The following is a 23,996-nucleotide window of genomic DNA, read 5'->3' on the forward strand; positions in this document are numbered from 1 at the left end:
CACAACCTTATGTTTCCTGCAGCTATCTGTTAAACAGATTTGCTCTTCCAATTCTCATTGATTCTTGGGCAGTCTATAATACAACCCCAAAATACAACCCCATGAGTTTCCTCATGCCTTTCCTGTTCCTCAGATCCACCCATATATTAATTTTTACATTTAATTTAGACATGTTGCATGGTAACAGGCTACTTTGGCCCACAAGTTTGTGTCGCACAATTTACACCCAATTCATCTACACCCCTGGTACGAAGGGTGGGAGGAAACCAGAGCCCCCAGGGAAAACCCACACAAACATGGGGAGAACATATAAACTTCTTACAGACAGCACGGGATTCAAACCCTGGTCTTGATCACTGAGACTGATAAGGTTTTGCACTAATTGCCACGTCAACCGTGCCACTCATATCAACCATGCCGTCCTCAGTAGTCTGTCTGTCTTGCCTGAGCACAGCTCTGATATTTTCCCTGGCGAGCAATGCCACTCCTCCCCTTTTGATCTCCCTCATTCTATTGCGTCTAAAGCAATGGAAGCCCAGAACATTGAGCTGCCAGTCCTGCCCTTCCTGCAACTATTTCACTAATGCCACAATGCCATAATTCCGCACGTCAAATCATGCTCTAAGCTCATCTGCCTTTCCTGCAATACGCCTTGCCTTAAAATAGATGCACTTTAGAAAATGTCCACCACATACAACAGTGCATGTCATTTTCACATAATCTTTTCCCTCCTCCACTCCTCTATCTGCTACATATTGATGGTTCCATCTCCCTGCAACTCTAGTTTAAACTCACTGGAGCCGCCCTAGAAAACCTGCAAGGATATTAGTCTCCATCCAGTTTAGATGCAACCCATCCTGTCAGAACATGTCCCACTTTCCCTGGAAGAGAGGCTAATGATCCAGAAACCGGAAGCCCTCCCTCCTGCACCGTGTCTTTAGCCATGTGTTAAGCTGCATCATCCTCCTATTTCTAACCATACTAGCATGTGGCATGGGCAGCAATCCTGAGATCACAACCATAGAGATCCTGTCTTTCAACCTAGCTCCAAATTTCCTGAGGTCTCCTTGAGGACTTCCTCACCTTTCCCGCCTATGTCATTGGTCCCTACATGGACCACAACATCTGGCTGCTCACCCTCACTCTTGAGAACGTTGTGAACTCGATCTGAGATATCTCAGACCCTGGCACCAGGGAGGCAACATGCCATGGGATATTCGATCTCTTCCACAGAACCTCCTATCTGTCCCCCTAACTATGGAATCCCCTATCACTACAGCTCACTTCTTTTCCTCCCTTTCCTTCTTAGCCACAGGACCAGACTCCGTGTCAGAAGACCTAATTACCGTGGCTTGTGCCTGGTAGTTTGCCCCCTCCCCCTCAGGCCCCAACAGTATCTAAAATGGTATATTTGTATTCAGGGGCCACAGGAGTACCCTGCACTACCTGCCTGTTCCCTTTTCCTCTCTTGACTGTCACCCATCTATCCTCCTCCTGCCTCCTAGTATCCTGTAACTCCCATCTATCACCCCCTCTGCCTCCCGAATGATCCAGAATTGATCCATCTCCAGCTCCAATTCCTTAACTCAAGAGCTGCAGCTGGATGCACTTCTACAGATAAAGTCATCAGGGATATTGAAGACTTCCCTGATGACCCACATTCTGCAAGAGGAGCATTCCCCTGCCTCGGCTGCCATTCCCACTGTCCATGATTAGAGGAACAAAAAATTATATCTAAAATCTGCATTTACCTGTGCCTACCTGCTGAATCCTTTTTGTTCCTTGAAAAGGGTGGCCCTTTCTTACGTCAACTTCTACCATCTTATCTGTTCTCACTGAAGCCTGGAGACCTAAAGCCTTAGCATTCTGACTCAGCCCCATTCTGATGATGATGGCATTGCTGCAGTTCCTCACTTTTTTATTGATTCCCAGATTCTTCCTCCACTACTTCTGTTTCTTTGTCACCTTTCTTCTGATCGTTATTTTTCATTATTACTGAAATGAGGACAATAATTCCAACTTTCATTTCTGAATTCTGAATGAACAAAATATTCAGTCATTCAATTAAAAGTAAATTTGCTAAGAGTATTAATGTTGACTGAAATACCTTATTGATATATTTTATGCAATTTCCTCATTTAATTTTTTTTATTATGAGAAGGACTATCTATTAGAAGTAATTGGAATATAATCTGCAATTAGATTTGAATTTATTTTGACATTTAGATTTAGCAGAGCCTATCTATATTTATTCTATCAATGAATGAATAGGCTTACCTGAACATACAACAACTATGCCAATAATTAGGTCAGCACAACATTGTGGGCTGAATGGCCTTCAGTGTGCTGTAATGTTCCATGTTTAATTATTACAAAATTAATGCTCATTGAGATGAATATTTCTGATAACATTGCCATCTGCCGGGCAACACTAATGGTGACACTTTGCCCTACAGCAGGCAGAAGGCAATTTCTTGTAATATTACATGTTCTGTTTTAATACATAACAATAAAGGAATTTTGATTCATTATATTACTTCCTATTAGTGTTGTACAAATGCTTTCACCCTGTACTTATGATTTAATAATTAGCCTCCCATGTTTTAAAGTCAGAGAAATAGAGCATGGAACCAGCCCCTTCAGATCTTCAAGTCTACTCTGACCATCAACCACCAATTTTACATTCTCATCAGCACCCATGCCCCAAGATTCTCCCACTCACTGACGTAGTATGGGCAATTAAAAGTGGCCAATTAACCTATGAACCCACCAGACGGGTTGTTGGAGGAAACTGAAGCACCTGGAGGAAACCAAGAGAGTTATGAGAACATGCAACTCAACAGATACCATCCAAAGTCAGGATTGATCCCTACTTTCTGGTTCAGTAAGGCAATGACACTGTGAAGGCCCTGATTATGCTACCTGGCTGTGGCCTGAGCCACCCTACTTTTATTGTTAATATTTTTCAAATTTCTGAAGCTGTAGTATTAATTCATATTGACTTGTAAATCTGTACTGTACACAAAGCCAATGAGAATTCCAAAATTACAAAAGAAATTGCACAATTGACTATGTAATTGGATCATGGATTTCCTCACCTCCAGACTCCAGACCATAATCAATGAAGATTGGTAAGAACTTCTCCTCTATAATCTCCATCAGTACCGGAGCTCCAGAGGGCTGTTTTTAGCCCCCTGCTCTACTCACTTTACACCTATTACTGTGGGGCTCAGTACAACAATCTACAAATTTTCTGACGATACCATGGTAGTGGGTTGTGCAAAGGAAGGGGTTGAGTCAGCATACAGGTTGGAGATTGAATACTTGGCTGAATGGTGCACCAACAACAACTTTGCACTCAATGTCACCAAAACTAAGGAGATGATTGTTGACTTCAGGAAAGGAAAGCTAGAAGTATACAATCTAGTAATCATTGGGGGATCAGAGGTGGCGAGGGTGAGCAAATTTAAGTTCTTGGGAGCTACTATCTTGGAGGATCTTTCATGGACCCAACACACCAATGACATCATGAAGAAAGCACCTCCACATCCTCAGGGGTTTGCAGAAGCTTGGTATGACATCAGAAACGCTGGCAGATTTCTATAGAGTTGAGGTAGAAAGCATGCAGACTGGGTGCATCACAGTCTGGTATGGAAACACCAATACCCTTGAGCATAAAGCCCTCCAAAAGGTAGTGGACACAGCCCTGGACATCACAGGCAAAATCCTCCCCACTATTGAGAACATCTCCAAGGAATGCTGCTGTCAGAGGACAGTAGAAATCATCAAAGACCCTCACCACCCAGCACATGCTCTGTTCTCACTGCTGCCATCAGGAAAGAGGTATAGGTGCCACAGGACTCACACCTCCAGGTTCAGGAACAGCTGCCACTATCAGACTCCTCAACCACAAACTCAGAGTCTCATTTAAGGACTCTTACTTATGCACTTTATTGATTTTCTTTTTATTCTCTCTCTGTATTGGACAGTCAGTTTGTTTACAGTTCTTTGTTTGTTTACATGTTTTACGCTGTGTACAGTTTATTTTTTTTCCACTACCAATTAGTGGTAATTCTGTCATGCCCGCAGGAAAAAGGGATCTCAGGTCATATGTGATGTCATGTTTGTACTCTGACAATAATCTGAAGTCTGAAATGCAACTGATCATTTGTTTTCAGTTTAAGGATTGCTGTGAAACACTTCTCATTTTGACATGGTACAAATATTTCATACAATGCTAGTGTCATACCAAGGTCTAATATAGGAGCAGATAAATATGAGATCCGAGGGAAAGCAGGTTTATGTTATTTGCACATAAAAAAAATTGCTGGAGGAAATGTAAGCCAGGAAATCTGACGTCTGTGGTGGGTAAATTGATGGAAAGTGTTCTGAGGGATAGCATTTACAAATATTTGGAAGAACAGGGATTGATAGGAAGTAGTCAGCATGGTTTTGTCAGGGGTAGATCATGTTTAACAAACCTTATAGAGTTTTTTGAGGGGATTACAAAAAAGATTGATGAAGGGAAGGCCGTGAATGTTGTCTATTTAGACTTTAGTAAAGCTTTTGACAAAGTTCCCCACAGGAGGTTAGGAAAAAAGGTGGAGGCATTAGGTATAAATAAGGAGGTAGTGAAATGGATTCAGCAATGGTTGGATGGGAGGTGTCAGAGAGTACTGGTAGAAAACTGTTTGTCAAATTGGAGGCTGGTGACTAGTGGAGTTCCTCAGGGATCGGTCCTGGGTCCACTATTGTTTGTTATATATATTAACAATCTGGAAGAAGGGGTGGTAAATTGGATAAGTAAGTTTGCAGATGATACAAAGATTAGTGGTATTGTGGACAGTGAGGAAGATTACCATAGCTTAAAAAGAGATATAGGAAAGCTAGAGGAGTGGGCTGAGAAATGGCTGATGGAATTTAATATGGATAATTGTGAAGTGTTGCATTTTGGAAAGGCAAATCTAAGTAGGTCATATACATTGAATGATAGACAATTGAGGAGTGCAGAGCAACAAAAGGATTTAGGAATTATGGTAAATAATACTGTGTGCAGTTTTGGTCACCGAATTATAGGAAGGACATAAACAAAATAGAGAAAGTGCAGAGAAAGTTCACGAGAATGTTGACAGGATGTCAGGGTTTGAGTTACAGAGAAAGGTTGAGCAGCCTGGGGCTTTTTTCTCTGGAGCGTAGAAGATTGAGGGGGAATTTGATGGAGATGTTCAAGGTTTTAAAAGGGACAGAGAGAGTCAACATGGATAGGCTTTTTCAATTAAGAGTGGGGGATATTCAAACCAGAGGCCATGGTTTGAGATTGCAGGGGGAAAATTATAAGGGGAACATGAGGGGAAATTTCTTCACGCAAAGGGTGGTTGGGATGTGGAATAAGCTTCCGGCAGAGGTGGTTGAAGCAAGGATGTTATTTACATTTACGGAAAGACTGGATAATTACATGGAGGGGAGAGGATGGGAGGGGTATGAGCCAGGTGCTGGTCAGTGGGACTAGGAGGGTGGGGATTTGTTCCGGCATGGACTAGTAGGGCCAAACTGGCCTATTCTGTGCTGTATATGGCTATATGGTTATATGGAACTCAGTGAGTCAGGGAGCATCTGTGGACTGATGCAGTGTTTGGACCTAAAGTGTTAACCATCTTTCTGCCTCTACAAATGCTGTTTGACTCAATGAGTTCCTCCAGTAGTTTGGGCGTTGCTCTAGAGCCTGTAATCTGCAGTCCCTATTTTTATTACTTGTGTTTGATACCGTGTTGGGCAGGGAGTTCCAGGAGTTAGATCCAGTGACAATGAATATGTAAAGTATTTTGTTCCAAGTTGGGGTAGAAGCATGATTTAAAGAGGAAACTCCATCTGAAGCCTTTGTCCTTCTTGCTGAGGAAGGTTGCAGATTTGGAAGATGCTGTCAGGGTCGCCAGGGAAAATAACTGCAATGAATATGGATGGGTGAACTCATTTATCCAATTGCCAAGATCATTGGAGTGAAAACATTTTTGGTTGGCAGATGCCATTTCATGTGAAGAGTCCATTGGCCTTGATTTTGAGGCAGCTACGGCTGCCTATCTCACATTTTGTTGAGTTTTGTTGAATCTCTGGGGTAGGCATTGTATTAGTTGCCTCTGGATGGGGAGACAGCAGGAACAGGACAGTGAATTTGATGATCAGCCATTAACACATTGAATGCTGAAGCAAGCTCAAGGGGCCAAATGGCCTACTCTTATGTTTCTTTCTTTCAGTGGATGAGTTGACCTGTTTGATGTAGTTGTGAATTAGAGATGGAGATGAACATCCATTTTTAAACTGAAATGATCTTGAAATGAAAAAGCCAAGGATATAGTGACTTTGAAACGATTGGCAAAGCTTGCCTACTCCCAGTCACAAAGTCACCCCCATCCCTGATTCAGGAGAAGCTCATTTAAAAACAGCAGACCTGGTAAAAGGCACCCCTTTGATGCAGGATTGTTAACCAATGTGCAGAAAAGCATTTCTTTGATTTCTAGATTTGGCTGAGGTCTTCTACATATAGTTCGCCTAACTGGTCATTTTCTAACAGGGTTACCAAAAGCTCTTCATAGTAATTAACAGCAGTTCTTCGTGCTAAACAAGCATTCTTGATAAGCTCAGATCGCAGCAACCGAAAAAGAGATCAGAATTAAACTACAAGCTCACATTTTCTTTGAAGTGATATACAGATCCCTGTGATCCGTGCTTATAGCCAAATACCCTAAAAATAGAACTTTCATTTCTGTGAGGACAATCCAGTGACTGTTTTACTCAATAGGTTGATGTAGGTGGGACTTCCAATCTGTCAATTTAAAATTCTGGTGAAATCCTAATTTTTTTGTAGATGTTCCGATGTGATAATATTCAAAAGTCATCTTAACCACAGTCAGCTTTTGTGTTAAAATAGAGGTTGATGTTTTTCAGGCACACATGCCCAAATTTTATTATTTTATTTAATGCCACGCTCCACTTCTACTGAATGTTCGGTTAAAATGCACCCCCATCTTCCTGTCACCTGGCTTTCTATCATTGTGGCATGACGTAAATATAAGCAGACTTTCCTTGATCTCAGCTAGAAAATTTCAAATGTATCTTTCATAAAATCAAACCGTAACCATAACAGTAGTGACCTTCAGTCCAATCAACCACATTTCTGATTCTGCAGTTCACTGAAATACAAGCAGAATCCTGACAAATGACAAATAGTGAACATTAGTATTCATGTTGAGACAAATTTACTGCTGTTGAACAAGAAAATCTGTAGATTCTGAGGTGTAGTGCAGTTCAACAAAAGGATCATACACTAATGCTTGCCACACTGACAAGTCTGTTCATGGTCTTATACTGCCAAACTGAGGACACCTTAAAGCATAAGGCATAATAAACACCCTGTGGTCCATCTCTGCAGTCTCCAACCAGAAGGCATCAATATTGACTTCTCCAATTTCCATTAACGCCCCCCCCCCCCCCCCCACAGCCGGTCTCTCTTTCCCTATTCCTCTGTGACCTTTCCTCCAGCTCCCCTACCCTCTTCCCTCCCTTTGCCTATCATAGAGCTACCCTTCTTAGCCCTCTGCCCTCTCTCCTATCACCTCAGCTTCTTTCTCCTCTACCCTCATACCTGTATCCACCTATTTCCTCTTGCCACAAGCCTACACAGGCAAGGCCCCTCGATGCTTCCTCTGCTATACTGACGACTACATTGATACTGCCTCATGCACCTGTGATAAGCTCATCAATCATTGATTTTGCTGCCAACTTTCACCCCAACCTCAAATTCACTTGGTCCATCTCCAGAGACACTCTCCCCTTTCTTGATCTTTCTGTTTCCATCTCGCGAGACAAGCTTTCCACAGACATTTTTTACAAACCTACCACTCATACAACTACATTGACTACACTTCTTCACACCCATTCCGGTGCAAGGATTCTATTCTTTTATTTCAGATTATCTGTCTCCATTGTATCTGTTCCCAAGATGAGGTTTTCCAGTCCAGATCATCCAAAATGTCCTCCTAAAATGTGGCTTCCCCTCCACTACCATCAACTCAGCCCTTACCCCCATCTCCTCCATTTTCTGCTTGTAGAGCTTGTTGATCCAAACCAAGGCTTTTATTAGCAAAAGACAGGAGCTCTTCACAGGTGGCCGACCAGTCCGGAATGATCCGACCTGGCTAGGGACACAACCCTTTAAGGCCCAGACAGTAGGCGTGGCTAAGCTCTCTGCCAATCGCTGTAAGCACAGTCATTACACTCTAGATACTGTAACTATATACATTGGTGATAGGTCTGTACTATCACATTCACCCCTTCTTGGAGAACTGACCCTGGGGTGGAAGGGCTGAAGAGGGAGAAGGGAAGGAAAAAAAAATGAGGGAGAGAATGAATGGAAGGGGTAGGTTAAGGACTGTAGTGGTCAGGGGGTCTGACCATCCAGCGTGACTGCAGAGGTGCCGGGATTGGGGTCGCTGGAGTGGTGTCGCCAGCAGGCTCGTCGGGTGCCACCGCTCCTTCACTCAATTCCCCAGCCATGTTGTCATCAGGGTGGCCCGGGTCTTTGGGGTGCTGTGCTGTTGGTCCTTCTGTTCCGTCGCGGGGTTTGGGGAAGGTTGGGTTGGGGGGGGTTGCTGGGCCTACCGCGTCCTGAGCTAGGTCCCACACCGAAACAGTGTCCTCCCGCCCGTCTGGAAACTCAACATAGGCGTAATGCGGGTTCGCGTGGAGTAGAGTAACTCGGTCGACCAAGGGGTCGTTCTTTGAGTGCCAGATGTGGCGTCGCAAAAGGATGGGGCCAGGAACGGTGAGCCATGCCGGTACAGTGGTTCCTGATTCGGATTTCCTTGGGAAAAGGAACATCCTTTTGTGGGGGGTGGCATTTGTTGCGGTACATAGGAGGGAGCGGATGGAGTGTCAGGCACTAGTGAGAACCTCCTGCCAGTGAGAGGTGGGGAGACCTTTAGACCGGAGAGCCAGTGTAACCGCTCTCCAGATGGGGGCATTCTCCCTCTCGACCTGGCCGTTACTGCGTGGGTTATAGCTAGTGGTCCTGCTTGAAGCGATACCACACTCCAGAAGGTACTGTTGTAGCTCTGCGCTCATGAATGAGGACCCCCTATTACTGTGGGTGGAATTGGGGTATCCGAAAATGGCGAAGATACTGTGAAGGGCCTGTATCACTGAGGTGGCGGTGGTATCTGGGCAGGGCACAGTGAACGGGAAGCGGGAGTACTCGTCAATGGCCGTAAGGATGTAGTTATTGCGGTTGGTCGACGGTAGGGGCCCCTTAAAGTCTACGCTAAGACGCTCGAAGGGGCGGGTGGCTTCGATAACGTGGGAGTTCCCCGGACGGAAAAAGTGGGGCTTGCATTCAGCACACACCAAACAGGCTCGGGTAATGGAGCGAATCTCCTCGACTGTGTAGGGTAGGTTGTGCGCCTTCACGAAGTGGGCAAGCCTAGTGACCCCTGGATGACAAAGCGCCTCATAGAGTTTCTGTAGTCTGTCCATCTGTACGCTGGCGCACGTCCCCCTGGAGAACGTGTCAGGTGGGTTGTTGAGCTTACCAGGCCGGTACAGGATGTCATAGTTAAAGGTGGAGAGTTCAATTCTCCATCTGGCGATTTTGTCGTTTTTTATCTTACCTCACTGGGTGTTGCTGAACATGAAGGAGACCACGCGTTGATCAGTCAACAGTGTAAAGCACCTCCCAGTGAGGTAATGTCTCCAACGATGCACTGCTTCAGCTATAGCCTGGGCCTCCTTCTCGACCAAGGACCCTGGAGGGTTCTGGAGAAGAAGGCTACAGGCCGACCGGCCTGGTTCAAGGTGGCTGCCAGGGCGAAGTCGGATGCATCGCTCTCGACTTGAAATGAGACAGACTCATTGATCGCGTGCAGCGTTGCAGCGGCGATGTCGGATTTGATTCGATCGAAAGCCGCTCTGGCTTCGGTCGAGAGGGGAAAGGAGGTGGTCTTGATAAGAGGACGCGCCTTGTCGGCGTAGTGTGGAACCCATTGGGCGTAATATGAGAAAAAGCCCGGCAGCGTTTGAGCGCTTTCTGGGTAGGTGGGTGCGGTAGGGTAGAAGGGCACTCTACTCACATCAGAACGTGGGGTCCAGTCCCTAGAGAGCTCATTTGACTTTAAGGCTGCATCCTCCATTGTGATTGCAATCCGGGCCACCTCCTCTAGTTTTTCTACCCCTTGTTCGAGCAAGCGCAGCCTCACTTCGTTTGATCGGAGCCCGGCCACATAGGCATCCCGGACGAGATCGTTTGTGATCTCGGCAGCAGTTTTGTCCACACAGTTACAGTCCTTGCCCAACGCCTTTACTACTTGTAAATATGCCCTGCTGGACTCGCCGGGCTGTTGCTTCCTCGACGCAAGCACGAGCCGGGCATGAACTCTGTTCATTGGTTGATCGTACAGTATATTCAGTACCTTTATGGCTGTGGTCTCATCCTGGATGTTCTCGTAGACTCTCAAGGACACCACAGACAGCAATGCTGTTAGACGCTGGTTATCCTCCTCCACCTCAATGAGCCTTAGGAAGTTTTCAAAGTTCATCAGCCAGAACTTAAAGACTTTGAAGGCTGTAGCTGACTGTGGGTCGATGTCAAGTTTTTCTGGCCGAGTCAGACGCTCCATCCCTTTTTAAAAAAATTATTTTTGCTAATAAAATTGTAGAGCTCGTTGAAAGAACCAAAGACTTGTTGATCTAAACCAAGGCTTTTATTAGCAAAAGACAGGAGCTCTTCACAGGTGGCCGACCAGTCCGGAATGATCCGACCTGGCTAGGGACACAACCCTTTAAGGCCCAGACAGTAGACGTGGCTAAGCTCTCAGCCAATTGCTGTAAATACAGTCATTACACTCTAGATACTGTAACTATATACATTGATGATAGGTCTGTACTATCACACTGCTTATCTGCCCTGGCCTGAGATGCAACAAAAACAGGATTCCCCTCGTTCTCACCTACCACCCAACTTACCTCTGCATCCAATGCATTATCCTCTGTAATTTTCGCCACCTACAACATGATCCCACCACCAGAAACATTTTCCCCTCTCCATCTTCCATAGAGACACTCTTTGTGTGACTCCCTCAACCACCCATCCCTTCCCATTAATCACCCCCTTAGTACCTTCCCTGTGGCTGCAGGAAGTGCCACATTTGCACTCATCTCCATTTGGGGCCAAAAATAGTCCTTTCAAGAGAAGCAACACTTCACTTTGTCTGTCAGCGGGTGACATCTACTGCATCTGGTGCTCCCATTATGGCCTTCTCTACATCTGAGAGACTAGACGCAGACTGGGAGATCGCTTCACTGAGCACCTTCATTCTGTCTGCATCAGTGACGGGGATCTCCCCATGGCCAACCATTTCAATTCTGTGCCCCACTCCCATGCTGATATGTCTGTCTATGGCCTCATTTACTGTTCCCTTGTCCATGGTGGATTGGCAAGGTACCTTTGAGTAGCATAGGCATGTGTTAATGTTGTGTATTTAGTAGTCTATACACACTGATGCCACTATTTTCTGGAGATGGATGGTTGTTAGGATAGAAATTATTTAAGCTACTTTGTCCTGGATGGTGTTGAGCTTCTTGAGTGTGGTTGGAAGTATCCACATCTAGGCAAGTGGAGGATATTCAATTATATATTCAGTATATCATCATTCTCTTGATGTGTTTTGAATACAGCGGAAGGGTTTGGGATGTCAAGGCACATATCACAGGTTACCCAGGCAGGGACTTGTTCTTGTAACCATGGATTTCATGTCATTGGTTTGTTGAGTTGTCCTGTGGATAGGATTCCAGAAAGCATCCAGTAGAGATTTAAATGGTTCAGGATTTACAAGCAAAGAAGAATTAGTTCCAGAGTCAGACATTTTGGTAATTTCAAGCACCATGAAAATACTTAGGGAATAAACAATGTGATAATATTAGCTTGTTTCTAATGCTGCAATTGCCAGGAACATTACCCACCAGTAACACATAACTGATCGCTGGGGCATTGTGCACATTTTGTTATTATGCACTTTGTTCTACAATATACACCTGGAGAATCTTCCCTTTATGGGAGTTAATTCAGTTTCATTATTCCTGATATTATGAGTTTGTAGACAAGTGGTTTTGATATTTGCTCACCATGAACAACAGAATTTTTCCATTGGTTTTGCCTTACAATTAATGCAGGTGTTATCTGTCAAACACTATCTATTAACCTTTATGGAAGCATCGAATTTGCTTTTGCTGCCACATTTAACATTTATCGCTTGAGGTTATTCGATAGTATCTGTTAATTTAGTATTTGTTGGGTGCTGTCGGTAGCCCCAATAATGACGCAGACAGAAGACTGAGGGGAACGATGGGCTTTCTTGAGCAAGAGACTGCTAGCCAGGGTCCAGGCTAGGAAAATGAGCAGGAAGGAGAGGGTACTCGACCTTTATGGCTCAGGGTCACATGGGTGTAGGATCAAGGGCGGAGCTAAGGCAGGGAGACACCCAGAGGGCGGGCCAGCCAGTGCTTATAGTCATTTCACCACAGTATTTCAAAATAGTGAGAAGGCTTTTCATGCAATGTTGATGCAATGTAGAACCTACTCAATCTTCTACCAAATTTTCTATCACAATCTTATCTGCTCTAACTATTTTGGAGAATTTTTCTGATAATATTAATTGATCTGGAGTGATGATGGATGTGACCTGGTCTGGTTTATTCTTGAAAACAAGTAATTCTTGTATTCATGGGCAATATGAATTGTAAGTGGACCATAAAATGGAATAGAAATTGGTTTTACTTAAAGCAAGCTTTGTGCTACATCTAGAATTCTTCAGTATATACTAAGAAAGCTTTACAACTTTACATGGTATGTTATATTTTTCATAACATAGCTATACTGCATGAGTTATGGATCTCCCTTAGGAATTAAGTCCTATTTCTGTCAAATTAACATGTTTTGCACTTTATGAAACCACGTGAGCATTATAAGCATTAATGATCCCTTTGCTTTTATTGGTTCTGTTTTAGTAATGAATAATCTAGTTTTAATCTATCCTTCAAATCTTTATTTTATACATATATCCTTGACAATGCAATACTTTCCCAAGCAGTTGTCAGTAATGGCATAGATTTTGAAAGAGGAAAACAAATCAATGCTGGTAATTGAAGATCACTTCATCAGTGGGATAGGTATCACAGGAGACTTACACAATTTTGCTGACTAAGGCATTCTTACTGACCTAGTTCAAACTCTCTTCCTGCTCTTTGGGCATTCTTTCCTCTTTTGGTCAGCAGTTCAGCAAGGGTACTTTTATGTATAGCTGAAATGCGGAAATGTTTTTTTCATGAATACAAAAGCATTTTCAACATCACCTACAATCTGCAGCATAAAATGGAACAGAAATTGGTTTTCCTTAAAGCAAGCTTTGTGCTACATCTAGAATTCTTCAGTATATACTAAGAAAGCTTTGCAACTTTACATGGTATGTTATAATACTCTGAGGCTTGAAACACTAATCCCCCACAGTTTTGTTCTGTGTCATTTTGGAAAGAAATCAACACAAAGGATATTTAAGTTTATTAGTTGCAAAACTTTATGAGGATTTTAACAAAACTTGTTGAAAGGAAATGAAGTAAGTAGAGAACATTCTGGTATGTGGATTGATAACCCAGTTAGATATTTAAAGAACACTGAAATGCAGACAAATGTGTACAGTCCCAAGACTGTAATTGAAGCATTAATTAATAAGACGGTATCTTATTCCGTCATAACTTAGATAATTCTCTCATCCCTGGAGCAAGCTCTCGGAACATTACTTTTCTAACTGTCAAACACAAAGAATTTTAAAAGTAAATATATAAATTGATATAGGCTGTTTAATTCATAAAATCCATTCATGTGTAATGGCTGTTTCCACCGATTTATTATCACTGGCTAAAATTAGTTTCTGCATGGGGATTATAGAAGTATATGAACAATTGAGAATTGTTTACATTTAAAGTTCTTTGATTGATAACCTGATACAATTAAGATTTGTATACTTTAACCAGGAAGAACATTCTAAAGATGGTTTAATTTTTTTACCATTGCTCTTTTGTCCCCTCTCCCATTGCTTATGCATTAGATAGTTGCTGCAATCATGGCAATTACAGGGATTGTAATGATGGCATATGCAGACGGCTTTCATGGAGATTCTATCATGGGAGTCGCGCTGGCTGTTGGATCTGCCTCCACATCAGCATTATACAAGGTACATGCACCAACATCAACCTATCAACCTTTTATAAATTGTTTTGAAGTTTCTAATAAGTTGTTTCATCTCTTCACCTGGCACTGAGTACAATTATGAGATGACTGCATTGATCAGTTCTGTTATTCATCATCACTTTCTACTAGCTCCAACTTTATTTTATTTCCAAGGATGCCTGACAGCAGTGATTACCCTCCTGCCATCCACTACTTCCCCTATTCTCTTCCTCTCATTGTACCAGTTGAGAAATTCCTGAGGAGGATTCCTTTTGACCATAAACCTAATGGTCACTGGTCAATTGGAATGTACTAAGTAGAAGAAAATACCAGACGTTTAATGTGTGCAGTATTTACAACAGATTTGGAGCCAGCTGGAATTCCCCTTTGCAAGGAAGGTGTGCCAGGACATGAGTACTCAACAGATCCAAACATCATTTGTGGAAAGAGAAAGAGTTAGTGTCATCATTGCTATCTCCATTGCAGTTAATTCTTTCAAATAAATGTATTAAAAAAATAATAAGGGGTGTAGACAGAGTAGAGAGTCAAAATCCAGGAGGCGTAGAAGAAGATTTGGCAAAAGCAACACAATATGACAGGTGGTGAATTTCTTTTCTGTGGTGAGTGCTCAGGGTCTGGAATGCACTGCCTTTGAGGTAGTGGGGGCAGTAAAAAGGAGCTGGTAGGTATGTAAAACCAAGTAATTTGCAGAGGTGTGGGAAGAGCATGGGAAAGTGGGATTACCTTTTCTTTTGTAGAGCCAGTGCAGGCTTGAAGGGTCACGTGGCCTCTTTCATTGATGTAACCAATTTGAGATTCTGTGAATTTGTTCCTTTCCAATTCTTACCCCTTCCACCCAATTGATTCAAGATTCCCTCATCTCCATGGTCGCTGCTGTCTGAGCATGCAGGTTGGGCTCTGGCCACACTAACCAATCCAATCAGGCAATTGCCACCTTAGTTAACTCTCAATCATCTGCAAAGGAACACTTTAAACTCAGTAGGGGCATACAGCTTCCCCAGCCACCACCCACCCCCTCCCCCCCACCCCTACCTCCCCGCCTGGGGGCCACAGTACATTTAAGGAGGGTCACGGACTGAAATGATAAAATATTTTTAATGTTTTTTGTGTATTTGGTAAGAGAGAAGCACAGAAGAAACCAACTAAATGACTGTTTCTTTGAGAAACCAAGTAAATGACTGCTTCACCATAAACTTTGAGCAGGTTCCTAAGGGGATTATAGCCAAAAAAAAGGTTGAGAATGACCACCAAGGATTCATTTAGAGGCACCTTAGTGACCGTGATCAAGGGTAAAGGCAGTTTAATAAATGTCCCTCTCAGGATGAAGCGACTCCTTGCAGGAGCTACAGCTGCCTCCATATGTGCACTTGGAGGTTGTCTAACCATATTGCTCGAGTTGCTCTTCCTTCAACAATGGTTCCAGTGTAGAGACCAGAATATTGGAGCTCACTCTTTTCCACATAATATCATTAATGACAGTTTTCTCAAGTCATATTTTGTTATGTAAATACTTTAGCCACAAACAGCACCCTTCAGCAAATTTTAAATAGTGTAAACCAGCTTTAATTAACACTCACAACATTGGTTCCTTGCTGAAATGCAATTGTGGTGAAAGCTAACTATAACTAGCGATTATGTAAATGATCAGCAGTACAAAGTTTGTATGTCATCTGAATTGAAATCATTGGGCATGGATTAATGGTTAATTGTGATCCCTCCACCTGTTCTCTGGGACCATTTGATGGATCCATTGATTTAATGGATTTGAAATTTTACAGAAAACCTTTTTCTAGTGGAGGCTTGAAGCTAGAGATAGCCTTTCTATGGATGCTTGTCGGCAGTTTAACAATCCTTTCTTATCAATCTTAAGCTATTTTCAGCTCTTCTATTGGTTCTGCATTATCTGTTTATTAATGTGTTAGATGCTTTCAGAAAGCTAATATTCACCATATCCACAGTATATCTCCCATCCATCTCGCCTATCCTCTGTTCAAAGGATGAGAAGAAAATGGATGTTGGACTTTGCTTTCCAAACTGCACTGTTAGCCAATTACCTTGACAATAATGATCTTCTAAACAAAATGATTGAATATTACAGAAACAACAAAGACTACTGTCAATTGCAAAAAAAAATGTCATTAGATTGTAGGATCAACCAAACTGAATAGTGTTATAACCAGTCAAAGAGAAACGATTGAATTCACACAAACAAGTGGCACAAAAATAGCAGATCTGGCAACCGACACAGTCCCCATAGCAATGTTAGATTAATCAACAGATAACAGAGGATAAGGGTGAAATTAACAAATTTCCAACTACTTTTTAGAGCTAGCAGTTCATCTCAATGCAGCTTGATTCTTGATGTGACTTACAGATGGCAACTGGATAACAAAAAATTATAAGAACATGATAAAATAGAATTAAGTATGAATGCTTAGAGAGATAGTGCAAGTGAATATATGGGGTAATAATTGGGTTTGGCTGGTATACATAAGCTGTTGAAGTCAATCAAATCAAATGTTAAGCAAATACTGAGTGGGCAACTGAGGAACTATTTCGTCTTTTGAACTATCAGTACATTCATTAAGTCAGTGTGTGCAAACAGGCCCTTCAGCCTAACTTGCCCACGCTGACCAAAATGTCCCACCCACACTCGTCCCATCTGCCTGCATTTGGCCCATATCCTTCTAAATTCATGCCATCCATGTATCTGTCCAATTTGTTCTTAAACATTGCAGTAGTACCTGCATTAGCCACCTCCTCCGGCAGCCCATTCCATCCACCCACCACTCACTGTGTAAAAAAAGTTATCCCTCAGGTTCCTGTTAAATCTCTCTTCCATCACCTCAAACATGTGTCTTCTGGTTATTGATTCCCCTATTCTGATCAAAAGATTCTCCAATTTAGTCCTCTAATCATTTTCTCCCCTTTTTAGTATTTTAAAATTCATACCGTTGACTTGCTCAACATCTCAACTTTGAAATTTAAATCTCACCATGATCATTAAGGGAACTTGAATTCAAACCAATTATTCAAGCTTCAGTAAGACTGCAAATTTAACAGTTGGCCTAATTTAGCTCTTAGCAGTGTCGGTATTCCATCTAAATTTAATATGCTAATAAATATCCCATGGGGCAGCAATTGTTGGACTGTAACAGCACATATGGTTGTTAATCAATTCCTTTTTGGATATTTGTTCTTTGAAACTGTATTTATTTTGATTGGGGAAAAACTATTTGCAAAGAAAAACATTGAGTTAGAAAGTCAATGGCAGATCCATCAACAGTCTCGTTTGTATACATTCACACCAAGTTCACTGATACATACCCCTACCAACTATAACGTGATTCCACCATCAGCCACATCTACTCTTTCCCATCCCTTATCACTTTCCACAGAAACTACTCTCTCAATGACTCACTGGATTACTTTTCCCTTCTATTCTTCCACCCCCTGAGTGAGATTGTGAGCATCAATAGGGCAACATTGCATGCATAAGGTTAAGAGTTTAACTTGAATTGAAAAGGATGATAAATGCAGGACTAAAGTCTTGTATTTAAATACTTGTAGTTTGGGTGGCACGGTTGACATAGCGGTTGGTGCAATGCCTTTACAGCGCCAGCGATTGGGACTGGACTGGGGTTCAAATCCGGCACAGTCTGTAAGGAGTTTTCACGTTGTCCCCAAGTCTCTATGGGTTTAATCTGGAGGCTCCAGTTCCCTCCCACCATTCAAAATGTACCAGGTTAACTTTGGTTAATGGCATGTAAATTAGGCGGCATGGACTCATGGGCAAAAATGGCCTGTTACTGTGCTGTATGCTTTATGTCTATGTTTGTACATCTAAGAAATGAGGTAAGTGATCTTGTGCAACTGAAAATTGGCAGGGATGTCATTGAGGGCATTATTGAGTTGTGGATAAAAGAAAATCGGAGAGTTAAACATCCTAGGATAAGCAGTGTATTGAAATTACAAGCAGGTAGGCAAGGCAGCTGGTGTAGCTCTGTTGGCAAAAAATGGAACAAATCCTCAGAAGATGTAGAATCTTTGTGGGTAAAGTAAAGAAACTGTAAAGGTAAAAAGGCCCTGATGGGGGTTACATACAGGTCACCAAACAGTAGCCAGGAGGTGGTGTACAAATGACAGTGGGAGATAGAAAAAGCATGCACAAAGGACAATGTTATGATAGTCCTGTGGGATTTCAGTTTGCAGATTGATTGGGAAATTCAAGTTGGTGCTGGATCCCAAGAGAAGAGATTTATAGAATGCCTGCTGGACAGCTTTTTAGAGCAGCTTGTGGCTGACCTGATGAAGAAAAAGGCAATTCTGGATTGGGTGTGGTGCAATGAACAAGATTTAATAAGGGAGATTAAGGTTAAAAAAACACTTAGGATGCAGTGATCATAAAATGATAGAATTCACTCTGCAGTCTGAGAGGTAGAAACCAAAATCAGGTGTATCAGTATACAAGTGGATAAAGGGGGCTACAAAGGTATGAGAGTGGCATAGGCCAAAGTTGATGAAAAACAGACACTAGCAGGTATGACAGTGAAGCAGAAGTGATTGGAGTTTCTGAGCTTAACTCAGAAGGCACAGGGCAAGTTCATCTCAAGGGTGGCGATGTGTTCTAAAGAGAGGACGAGGCAACCGTGATTGATAAGGGAAGTCAAAGACAGCATAAAAACAAAGAGAGAGCATTCAGTATAACTATCATCAGTGATAGGGTACCGAGGCTCATTGATGTCACTCCCCCTATGTGTTCCGGAGAAACACCAAGGCCAGCCATCATTAATAGCAGCAACCACTGGCCGACTGCATAGCCTCCTCCACATCCAAGACTCCCTGTCGGGCCGATGTTTCTTTGTGGACACTGGGGCACAGTACAGCGTACTCCCCCAGTCCAGCCTAGAGGCTCGAGCAGCAAACGGCTCCAACATTCAGACATTTGGCACCCATACAATTCCTCTCCACTTTGGGGACAGACAATTCACTTGGAAGTTTACGGTGGCGGCCGTACAACAACTGTTACTGAGTGCTGATTTCCTGAGAGCCAACCCGCTACTGGTGGACATTAAAGAGCATTGGCTGGTACACACCCAGACATTTCAGACACTCATGCTCAAGGGCACTGAACTTTCTAACCACCATCTGCACTCGGTGAGTACTGTAGACAGCGAATTCGCTCGAGTCTTAGCGGAATTCCCCTCCATCACTATGCCCCATTTCAATTCGGCGGAACCCAAATGTGGGGTGAGACACCAAATTATTATGGAGGGCCCTCCCCTCCATTCCAGAGTGCAGCATCCCCCCCACCCCACACCCCCCCCAAAGAAACTCAACCTGGCTTGAGAAGAGTTTTGAAAGATGGAGGAACTCAGCATTGTGCGTCGCTCCAATAGCCCATGGGCCTCCCCCCTCCATATGGTACCTAAGGCAGCGGGAGGTTGTGTGGAGACTACCGCCACCCAAATGAGGCCACCACACCTGACAGGTATCCTATGCCCCATATCCAGGACTTCACCGCTAATTTGCAAGAGGCAAGAAAATTCATCAGGGATTGTCATCAGATTCCAGTCCACCCCAATGATATTCCCAAAACTGTCATCATAACCCCTTTAGATTGTTTGAATTCCTCCGCATGCCATTTGGGCTGAAAAATGCGGCTCAGACTTTCCAGAGGTGGATGGACGCAGTGGACCAGGTTGTGCACTTTGCCTTTGTCTACCTCGATGACATTTTAATAGCCAGCCACATCTGCACCAAGTACACCTCTCACTTAAGACTGTTGTTCTCCAGGCTAAGTGAGTTCAGTTTAACCATCAATTCAATCAAATGCCAGTTTGGCCAAAAGACAATTGATTTCTTGGGCCATCGCATTGACCAACATGGGGCCAGGCCATTATCCACTAAAGTGGACACTATCCATTCCTTCCCCAGACCATCGACCGTGAAGGGGCTGCAAGAGTTCATAGGTATGGTGAATTTTTATCATCTCTTCATACCTGTATTAGCTCGCATCATGAACCCCCTATTTCCCCTCATGACAAGGGCCAGTAAAGACATTCAAGGGACACAGAAGGTGACCGAGGCTTTCCAAGTAACCAAAGACACCCTCGCCAAAGCCATCCTCCTTGTGCTTCCAAGGACAGATGCCGCAACTGCCCTCATGGTAGACGCCTCCAGCATAGTGGTTGGAGATGTACTTGAGTAACTGGTTAATGGACAGTGGCAGCCTCTAGCCTCTACCCTTCAGTGATTATCTCAGGCTACCAGAGTTCTCAAGTACAGTGCATTTGAAAGGAAGCTGTTAGTGTTTTACCTGACAATTTGGCATTTCTGTTACTTTCTGGAGGGTAGGAAGTTCATAAACCACTTACCTTTGCTTTCAGCAAGGTGTTAGATCTGTGATCAGCCAGGCAACAGCAGCACCTGTCCTACATATCTGATTTTTTGACATACATTTAACATATCGCTGGCAAGTTCAATGTGGTAGCCGATGCACCATCCCATCCGGCTATCCAAGCGGTGCACAACCCCGCCAATGTGGACCAATGTGGACATGGGGGATGTGCAGCAGGCAGACCCTGACATACCCATGTACCGACAGCACTTACTGGCCTGCAACTAGAGGGCATCTGTATCACCCCAGATAACTGCACGCTGCTCTGCGACACCTTAACTGGTAAACCGTGCCCCATCATTCCGGCCGCATGGAGGAGGCGAGTTTTCAATTCAGTCCACAATTTGGCTCACACCACTCTCAGGACTACAGTTAGAATGGTGGCCAACTGTTATGTCTGGAAAGGCCTCCGTAAAGAGGTCACTCAGTGGGCCAAAACATGTATTCAATGCTATGCATCCAAAGTCCAGACCCAAATTAAAGCCCCTCCACAGCCCTTTGAACCAGCACGCCGCCTTTTCCGCCACATGCACAAAGATATTGTGAGGCCACTACCAATACCCAGAAGTGCTCATTATCTGTTGACCATGATTGACTGGATGACTAGAGGGCCAGAGGCGGTGCTGCTACCTGAAATCTTTATGGGGACATAATGCATGGGCATTACTGAACATCTGGGTGGCACATTTTGGGGTCCCCGCACACTTAACATCTGATAGGGTTCCCAATTCACTTCCAGTCCATGGAATGCCTTAGCAAATGCCCTGGGGACTCAACTCCACCACACCACAGCATACCACCCACAGGCCAACAGGCTGGTGGAGTGGTTCTACAGGCACCTGAAGACAGCTCTGATGGCCCAACTCACCGGACCAAACTGGGCCGATGAACTCCCTTTGGTCCTGCTAGGCATCCACACTGCCCTGAAAGAGGATCTCGAGGCATCCTCTGCCGAGTTGGTCTACGGCACGCCTCTAGTCATCCCGGGAGAATTTGTGGCGGCTCCCTAGGACTTGGGGGAGATCCAGTGGCCACATTGTCCCAACTAAATGAGCACCTGGGCTCACTAGCCCCTGTTAAGCCCAGCACCTTTGTCCCAAAGAACTTTGCAGACTATCACTATGTATTCGTCTGACATGGGGCCCACCACCCACCTCTTAAACAGCCTTAAGAAGTGTCATACTGCGTCATCAGGCACAACGACTCCACCTGCGTGTTGGATATTGGTGGCAGGGAGGAGACCTTTATGCTGAAACTGGCTGAACTGGCTCACTTGGACATTAAACAGCTAGTTACTCACCCGACTCCACAGTGCAGGGGTCGGCCACCAAAAGATAGTGTCCTAAACACCGATTCTGGGGGGGGGGGGGTCGTATAGTGACCCATAGCCCTCTCCGTTGGCTGACACAGCAAATAACTATTGAACATGACGATCAAGTAGACAGCACGCGGGATGAGACGCCCGCTCCCATAGGCCGCAAGAAAAGCAGTTGGATCAACCAATCAGCGTCAATGGATTGTAGGGGGTCCAATCCAGGCCTGCGCATCTGGGACAGCCAATCAGCAGCTGACCTCGCTCAAGCCATGACCCAGTGGTGACATAGCCAGTTGCCTGTAAAAGACAGAGCTGCAGCCCAATAAAGTCAGTGTCAATTACACTCCCTTGGTGTGTGTCTTTTCTCCACTTCGAGCTACAACTCATTATACCTCAAGCTATATCTGTAGTGACCCCGCTACAATATGTGATTTTCTATAAACTTAAATGGGATATTATGTCATATAGCCACTGCATATGAGTAGATGATCAATCTCCTTTCATTTCAATAAAATAGCTCGTCTGGCTATCAATGTAGTAAAAGCTAAGACTTTTTCCTGAGAGGCCGATAAAAGTTTATCTGAGTCACGAGAAAAATCAAAAAAAGCAATTAGCAGGCAGGGTCCCAAATTAATCTTGAAAATTGTTGATAGAGTTTGAAAAATCTCTTTCTCGAATCTCTCTAAATTTGGGCATTCCCAAAACATATGAATCAGAGAAGCTTCAAAAATTTTACATTATAATCCATTTATAGATATCCATCTTCTTCAACTGTCTTTGTTGGATGCAGGTTTAAAAGAATGACATAGAAAAGGTATTCAAAGTTTCAAGAATCTTTTTATTCAAAATAATTTTACCTCTTTTGAACAATTATCAGCTAAATTTAATCTTTCAAATCGGCATTTTATCAGATACTTAAATTTTGTTCAGTCCAAGCTTTCAGATTTTCCACAAATTTTTATCACTAAGATTCTTGATCTGTTTTTAATATACAATTTTATTTTCATGGTGGATTAATAACATATATTTAAAATAATTTATTGGACAAATTTAGTCCCCATGGCTGGGATCTTGAACATCACATTTTAAGATGAAGATTGATACTCTATTCTCAGTTAGACTAATGATTCTTCATTTTCTGCAAGGCATTGCTTATTACAATTTAAGGTGGTGCATAGAACTCATATGTCCAAACTTAAATTATCTAATTTCAATGCAGATATTGATCCATTTTGAGAGAAACATGGTTCTATTTTGATCTTAAAAATCATTGATAAAGTTCGGAAAATGTCTTTCCAAAATCTCTCTAAATTTGGGCATTCATGAAACATATGGATCAGTGAAGCTTCAAATATTTTACACTTCTCACAGTGTGGACCAATATCTGCTTAAAAATAAGATAATTTAAGTTTGGACATATGTTTTCTATGTACCATCTTAAATTGTAATAAGAAATGCCTTACACAATGAATAATCATTACTCAAGATGAGAGTAGAATACCAATCTTCATCTGAAAATGCTATGTTCAAGGCTCATTCCCAAACATTCTTAATCCCAGCCATTGAGGCTGATCTTAAATCCAATAAATCATTGTAAATATATATTAATCCACCATGAAAAAAAATCCATGAATTTAAAAAAATGAATCGAGGATATTAGAATTAGAGATTCAAAGAAAATCAGAAAACTTGGACAGAACAAAATGTCCACCTTGTAAATATCTAAAAAAATGTCTGTTAGGAAGATTAAATCTTGATCAAAAGAGGCAAAGTTATCTCGAATAAAAAGATCCTTATAACTAATCTATACCATTCTAGTATATCCAGCACAGACGGCTGAAAGAGGTGACTATCTGTAATGGGACATGATCCTTATATAATGGGACAATGGGACAAGATCTGTAATGGGACAAGATCCTTATATAATGGGACAATGGGACAAGATCCTTATATAATGGGACAAGATCTGTAATGGAACAAGATCCTTATAT

The 23,996-nt window shown here is 43.0% G+C and overlaps 2 protein-coding genes across 16 annotated transcripts in view; one reads left to right on the plus strand and one right to left on the minus strand.

Moving 5' to 3' along the window:
• LOC138753667 (uncharacterized) overlaps positions 1-23,996 on the minus strand; it is a 159,402-nt gene that overhangs the window by 124,563 nt on the left and 10,843 nt on the right. For 11 of the 15 annotated variants that reach the window (XR_011351350.1, XR_011351346.1, XR_011351345.1 and 8 more), the window contains exon 2: positions 13,263-13,343. The exons of 2 other annotated variants lie outside the window; for them this stretch is intronic. Coding sequence is in view for 2 of the 13 variants with exons in the window: in XM_069916929.1 (XP_069773030.1) it covers positions 13,263-13,343 (81 nt within the window). In the remaining 11 variants the exon portion in view is untranslated. 2 more of the 15 variants (XR_011351347.1, XM_069916928.1) reach the window with 2 other exon arrangements.
• slc35f4 (solute carrier family 35 member F4) overlaps positions 1-23,996 on the plus strand; it is a 39,085-nt gene that overhangs the window by 8,623 nt on the left and 6,466 nt on the right. Inside the window, exon 3 of the mRNA XM_069916920.1 lies at positions 14,148-14,273. Within this exon, the coding sequence (XP_069773021.1) occupies positions 14,148-14,273 (126 nt within the window). The remainder of the gene's footprint in view (positions 1-14,147; positions 14,274-23,996) is intronic.

The sequence above is a fragment of the Narcine bancroftii genome, chromosome 2 (assembly GCF_036971445.1).
Source record: "Narcine bancroftii isolate sNarBan1 chromosome 2, sNarBan1.hap1, whole genome shotgun sequence".
Classification (NCBI taxonomy): Eukaryota; Metazoa; Chordata; class Chondrichthyes; order Torpediniformes; family Narcinidae; genus Narcine; species Narcine bancroftii.